At 55.0% G+C, this 7,018-nt stretch overlaps 1 protein-coding gene across 1 annotated transcript; it reads left to right on the top strand.

Moving 5' to 3' along the window:
• The first annotated feature begins 1,052 nt into the window (after positions 1-1,052).
• On the top strand, positions 1,053-6,525 carry SMIM24 (small integral membrane protein 24). The gene is made up of 4 exons (XM_011967333.1): positions 1,053-1,179; positions 2,351-2,462; positions 2,814-2,870; positions 5,940-6,525. The coding sequence occupies exons 1-4, from the start codon at positions 1,113-1,115 to the stop codon at positions 6,088-6,090; spliced, it is 387 nt and encodes a 128-aa protein (XP_011822723.1). The 5' UTR covers positions 1,053-1,112; the 3' UTR covers positions 6,091-6,525.
• The last annotated feature ends 493 nt before the right edge of the window (positions 6,526-7,018 follow it).

The raw sequence follows: 7,018 nt of genomic DNA, 5'->3' as shown, positions 1-7,018 counted from the left end.
GACTTTCCTGGGCTGTGCGCCATGAGACTGGCACCATTTCACGGAGTGTTAAGAAAGGAAATGCGATCTGTGAAACTGCCGAGCGCGGAGCCTTGTGTGTACTCTGAGAACACAAAAGCCAACTCTCAAATTAATTTTGTTTTTAGAGACAAGGTCTTGTTCTGTTGCCCAGGCTGGAGTGCCGTGGTGCAGTGGTAGCTCGCTGCAGCCTGGAACTCCTGGGCTCAAGCGATCCTCTCACCTCAGTCTCTTTGAGTAGCTGGGACTACAGGTGCAGGCCACCATGCTCAGCTAAGTTTTATATTTTTTGTTTTAGAGACGGTAGGAGGTTGGTCTGGAACTCCTGGTCTCAAGCGATTCTCCCGCCTTGGCCTCCCAGAGTGCTGGAATTACAGGCGTGAGACACCATACCCGGCCTTGGTGACTCTTTTTATTTCTTTTGCGACAAGGTCTTCCTCTGTCACCCAAACTGGAGTGCAGTGGTGCGACCATAACTGGCTGCAGCCTCAAACTCCTGGGCTCAAGAGATCCACTTCGGCACACCCTAGTAGCTGGGACTGCAGGCGCCCGGCGCGCCTGGCTGATTTTTCTATTTTTGTAGATAGGGCTTCGCTAAGTTGCCCAAGCTGGGCTCAAGGATCCGCTCGCCTTGGCCTCTCAATGTGGTGGGATTACAGGCGTGAGGCACCGGGCGGGCGCACCTTTTTAAAGATATTCTAGTTGTATTTGTCAGTTCCCCCTGTGCACAGAGTGGCAGGGGCCTGGGCCGGGACGGGAGGTCGCAGTCATCTCAGCTCCGCCCCTGCAGCAGGGATCTCGAGGGGGCGGCTCTGAGGCTGATGGTCCCCAGGGTAGGGTGCAGGGAGGAGGGACTCCCTCAGTTAATTGTTACACAGGTCCAGAGTCTGGCCTCCCGAAGGGAGAGCGATGGGGCAGGAGCTGGCAGGGGAGGGCAGGATGCCCAACCAGATGGTGCCAGGGGCGGGCCCTGCTCCCAGGTGTCAGGCATCCCCCGCCCCCGGACCGCCTGTGCCTTATCACGGGGAGGCAGGGCCTCGCCCACACCAAACCTGTGGACCGCCGCTGGCTGGCTGCTGGCTCGCTCGACCGTCATGGAGACCCTGGGGGTCCTTCTGGTGCTGGAGTTTCTGCTCCTCTCCCCGGCGGAGGCCCAGCAGAGTAGGTGCAGGGGGGCGGGAGGGGGCGTCGTGGGATGGGGGAGCTGGTCAGATGATCACCATCTCCCAACTTTCCATGGCGAGAAAGAGGGGAGGGGGCAGAAAGAAGAGGAAGGGTGGCTTGGAGGCCCTCCTCAAACCCCGCAGTCCCACCCACCCTCCCCCTCGCTGGTCTCTGCCCTCCTTTGTAAGGGCCACCCCACTGCCCACTTGAGCCTCTCCCTTCTCCAGCCCTTCTGAGCACACCTGGCTTAGCCCGGCTTGAACTCAGCTCCACTCTCAGCTCCTGCCTCTTGCACAAGCCCCTCCCCATCTGAGCCCCCTCCTCCTTTGTAAGCCCCTCCTTCTCACTACTCCGCCTTTATAAACCCCTCCCAGAGTCCCTCCTCTTCTATAAGCCCCTCCCCTCTGAGCGCCTCCTCCTTTATAAGCCCCTCCCCCTGAGCCTCTGCCTCCTCTCTAAGCCCCTCCCACTCAGCCCCCTAGTTCACAAGCCCCTCCCCATCTGAGCCCCTTCCTCCTTTGTAAGCCCCTCCTTCTCTTCCTCCTTTATGAACCCCTTCCTGAGCCCCTCCTCTGTTGTAAGCCCCTCCCTTGTGAGCTCCGCCTCCTTTTATAAGCCCCTCCCATGAGCTCCTCTGCTGTAAGCCCAACCCCCCCAGACTCTTCTTTATAAGCTCCTCCCCATCTGAGACCCTGTTCTTCACAAGCCCCTCCCCATCTGAGTCTCCTCCTCCTTCATAAGCCCCTCCTCTGAGCTCCTCCTCCTTTGTAAACCCCACCCCTGAGCCCCTCCTTTGTCATAAGCCCCTCCCCTCTCAGCGCCTCCTTTAGAAGCCCCTCCCCCTGAGCCTCCTCCTGCATTATAAGCCCCGCCCCTTCGGAGCCCTCCTGATTTGTAAACTCAGTCCCCTCCGAGCCCCTCTTCTTTATGAGCGCCTCCCCTCTCTGGGTCCCCAGGCTCCCTCCCACTCTGGTAAGGTACCCTCTCCCTCTCTAAACCCCGCCGACCCCCCTACGCCATCCCGGTCTCTGAAGCTCCGTCCCTTTCCAACACCCGCTCTGTCGGAGCACCCCCAGTGCCCTTCTCACTCTCCTTGCTAGGGTGGTGGGGGAATGGGGGTCTCCTGCTCTGTCCTTCCTCTGAGTCGAACCTCCCCAACTTCCTGCAGCCACGGAGCGTCGCCTGAAGCCGTGGCTCGTGGGCCTGGCTGCAGTAGTCGGCTTCCTGTTCATCGTCTATGTGGTCTTGCTGGCCAACCGCCTCTGGTGCTCCAAGGCCAGGTGGGCGCCCGCCCCACCCCGCTGCCCCCACAGCCCTGCCCAAAGCACTGCCCCCGCCCCCAGCTTCCCAACCCTCTCTGGTCCCCCCATCACCAGCCTCTATGTCCAAAGGTCTCCCATTGCCCTGCTGCTCCTCCAACCCCTACTCTCAAAGCCCAGACCCCGGGCCTGCACCCCCGCCTCTCTCCCCAAGATAACCGGCCCGGCAGCCCAGCCCTTCCTTGCGTCCTGGGGTTCATGAGCCCCGGCTGGGAGGTTGGGACAGAGGCTGAGGTTGTTACACCGCTTCCTTCCCTTTACCTCCCCCTACTCCCCTCCCACCCCCTTCCACCCTTCCCTTTATCTCTGCAGGGCTGAGGACGAGGAGACCACGTTAAGAATGGAGTCCAACCCATACCAGGACTGGAGGTACTATGCCTGCGGGCGGGTGTCAGGGGTCTGTGTGAGCCCCTCCTTGGGGTGGGGGAACAGGTGTGCACTGATGATCTTACTGTCCTGAATCCTTCAAACACTTTACTGCCCTGGGACCTTCACCTTTCCTTTATCTTCTGGCAGCTCCTCCTCCTCTTCCAGTCCCCACTCAGGGGTTTCCGGCCTGGCCACCAGCCTTCCCGACGCTGTCCCCAGCCCCATGTCTCACTCACGTTTATCACCAGCAGAACGGTCTTAGTCATTCACTAAGTTTGAGACATTACATGGTGCCTTCCAGTTGTGTAGGCAACTTAGTTTTGGTCCTGGCTGTGTCCTCATACCCAGCATTGGGCCTGGAACACAGGAAGTGCTTAATAAATACCTGTTGAAGAAGACTGTGGTGTAGGATTGTGTAGGTGTCTGTACAAGGCCTAGGTATGGGTGACCCCCCTGGACTCAGTGTCTCCTATGACACTGCCCACAAAGGGCTCAGGGATGCAGACATCCATCATCCATCCACCCATCACCCACTCATCCACCCACTCATCCATTCACCTACTCACCCATTCACCCACTCACCCATTCACCCATCCATCCATCCATCATCTATTCATCACCCATCTGTTCACTCACCCACCTGCCCACCCACTAATCCATTCACCCACCACTTATCCATCCACTCACCCATCCATTCATCACCTCCCATCCATTCATCACCCATCCATCCATCACCTACCCATCCACCCACCCATCATCCATCCACCCATCACCCACTCATCCACCCACTCATCCATTCACCTACTCACCCATTCACCCACTCACCCATTCACCCATCCATCCATCCATCATCTATTCATCACCCATCTGTTCACTCATCCACCTGCCCACCCACTAATCCATTCACCCACCACTTATCCATCCACTCACCCATCCATTCATCACCTCCCATCCATTCATCACCCATCCATCCATCACCTACCCATCCACCCACCCACCATCCATCCACCCATCATCCGTCATTCATCCGTCCATCCATCCATCACCCATCTATTCACTCACCCACCCCCTCACCCATCCATTCACCAACCCATCCACTCACTCACCCATCCACCCACCCGCTCATCTATTCACACACCCATCCATCTACCCACCCATCTATCCATCATCCATCCATTCACCATCCATCCACCCACCCATCTACTCATCCACCCACCCATCTATTCATCCACCCATCAATCCATCATCCATCCATCCATCCATCCATCCATCACCCATCTGTTCACTCACTCATCCACCCACACAGCCATCCATCCACCCATCCATTTATCCATCCATCCATCCATCCATCCATCCATCCATCCATCCAGGACTGGGGGTGACCTTCCGCTGGGAGGTGACCAGCCTGGCTGGGAGAGTCTCAGTTGAGTCCAAGACGTGCCTGAGAGAGAGGACCTGAGTGGTGACTTTGTCTAAGACCTGGTTCAGCCCCAGTAAAATCTGATTCCTATTCCCAGGATGTACTGGGGGATCTGGATCCCACCTGTACACCTGAACCTGTAGCTTCCTTTCTGCCTTGTTCATTCCTCCATCCATCCACCCAACCATCCACCGGTACATCCATCTATTGGTTTGACCGTGCAGTCCTCACCCTCCAACCACCCATCCATCAGTCCACCTACCCATTAGCCCATTGATCTGTCCACTCACTGACACACCCACCCACCCACCTATGCATCCATCAAACTATGTAGTCTTCACTCTCCAACTGCCCATCCATCGGTCTACCTATCCATTAGCTCATTGATCTATCCCCCCACGTACAGTATCATTCATCCTCCCTCTACCTATCCATTGATATGTCATTCTCTTCTTCCTCCAATTCATCCTCTCATCTACTTACTAATCTGTCCCTCCCTCCATGCAACCATCAATTCACCTAACTGCTTATCTACTCATCCATTCATCCACGTATACATTAGTTCATTGATCTATACATCCATCTATACTCCCATCCACCCATTCTCCATTCTCCATCCCTCCATCATTCTCTTTGCTGTAATGTATCCATCTATCTTCCAATTCATTTATTCAACCTCCATGCAGCAATCCATTCATTAACTACTTACCTATTCATCCATCCACCCACCCATCCATTCATCCACCAACCCATTCATTCATCCATCCACCCATCCATCATCCATCCATCCACCATCCATCCATCATCCACCCATCATCCGCCCACCCACACACCCACTCATCTATTCACGCACCCACTCAGTCACCCATCTGTTCACCCACCCATTCATTAATTCATCCACCCACTCATCCATCCATTCATCCACCCATTCACCCAACCACCCACACATTCACCCATCCACCCACCCACCCATCCATTCACCCACCATCCATCCATCACCTATCCATCTATCATCCATCCACCCACTCAACTATCCACTCACCCATCCAACCACCCATCCATTCATCTGTCTACTCATCCAATTATCATCCACCTATCCACCCACCCACCCATCCATCCATCCTTCCAACCGCTCACCCAGTTAGCCATCCACCCATTCATCCACTCATTCATACAACCATCGATCATCCATCCACCCACCCACTATCCACCCACCCATCCACTCATCTACCCATCTATTCCCCAACTTCTTTACCCTCCTACCTATCTATCCATCCATTCATGGAGAAATTGAGTCTTAGTTGCAATGATGAATATGCAGTGTGAACCTCCATATCATCTGCCCAGTCATTTCCCCCAGCCTCAAAAGCAGCCTCCTTCCCCAGGGGTAAACTGAGTCCCAAGAGGCAACTGGGGCCCTTTGGCTTATGTCCATCCATCCATCCATCCCTCCTTCCATGGAGCAATTGAGTCGTAGGTGCTGTCTTTGTGAAATGGAAATCGTGAGGCTGAGTAGTTAGGATTATTTTGAAGATTCACTGAGATACCGCTTGTAAAACACTCATCACATGGGCTGGTTCCAGTGAGTGACTATTAAATAGGAGTGTCCCTGTTTCTTATTATGGTTTGGGGCCTTTGTATCCCTACAGTGAAGACAAGAGAGAGAAGAAAGCGGCCAAGGAGAAAGAAGAGAAGAAGAAGGAGAAAAAGGCAGGGAAGGAAGGAGAGAGCAACTTGGGACTGGAGCTGGAGGAAGAAGAGCCCAGATACCATGAGAGACCAAAGAACACAGCCATGTGAAGATTCCCGGCTACCTCTTCCAGGCAGCCCCCCAGAGATGCCTCTTCTGCCCCCTACAAGCAATGCCCTGGATTTGAATCCAGTGAAATGACTCCATCTGGGATTCAGAATACAGTGTTCTCAAGTGAAGAAGGCTTGGAACCCACCCCACCTCCCTCAATGGGGGCTCTCTGGGCAAACATGGTTTTCACGCACCCCTCTTCCTGAGCTTGGTCCCTGCCTGGCGATTCTTCTCATAATTGAAGAGCATCCCTGGTTGAGGAGACACCCACAATCCTCCACCATCTCATGGCGCCACCTGCTTCTACCCACTGCCTGATTTCTTTTCTTTCTGCCTGATGTCTACTGGCCAGAACTTCCCCTCTCCCATGCACCCACTCCCAGCTGAGGATTACTTCCCGATGGCCTGCATTAAAGCATTCATGAGAGCCCTTTGGAAGGGCTCCTGTCATCTCTTGGGACTCAGTTTACCTCTGGGGAAGGAGGCTGCTTTTGGGGCTGGGGATGATGGCTGGGCGGATGATAAGGAGGCTCAGGCTGCACAGGTGCCCAGATACCCTGGGCAGATTAAACACTCCCCCGGCAATCTGGCTTTTTGCTGTTCTGAGCCCCGGACTTTGAGCCCTGAGCGCCGTCTCCACGGAAATCTTTGCTCCTTCCCCCACTCCACCACGTTTTGGGGCACGTGACTTTGTTCCTGGGAGCTGTATCTTGGAGGGTGGGGGTGCCCCAGGGCCCTGCAATATCTTGGAAAGGGACTAGTACTTCCTTTTTCCAGTTTCTATTCTCCCGCTTCCCCTCACCTTCTCCAGGCCCTGAACCTTGCCCCGAACAATGACCATTTCTCTTTTTTTTTTTTTTTGAGATGGAGTGATCTGTCACCCAGGCTCTGTCGCCCAGGCTGGAGTGCAATGGTGTGATCTCGGCT

This window comes from Mandrillus leucophaeus, unplaced genomic scaffold (assembly GCF_000951045.1).
Source record: "Mandrillus leucophaeus isolate KB7577 unplaced genomic scaffold, Mleu.le_1.0 Scaffold8, whole genome shotgun sequence".
Lineage (NCBI taxonomy): Eukaryota > Metazoa > Chordata > Mammalia > Primates > Cercopithecidae > Mandrillus > Mandrillus leucophaeus.
This window is presented reverse-complemented; position numbering and strand designations above follow the sequence as displayed.

Bases quoted from the DNA above. Each gene is read 5' to 3' on its own strand.
- SMIM24 (XM_011967333.1), top strand. From the start codon at position 1,113: ATGGAGACCCTGGGGGTCCTTCTGGTGCTGGAGTTTCTGCTCCTCTCC. The intron at 1,180-2,350 runs GTAGGTGCAGGG...AACTTCCTGCAG, and splicing joins CCCGGCGGAGGCCCAGCAGA to CCACGGAGCGTCGCCTGAAG. The intron at 2,463-2,813 runs GTGGGCGCCCGC...TTATCTCTGCAG, and splicing joins CTCTGGTGCTCCAAGGCCAG to GGCTGAGGACGAGGAGACCA.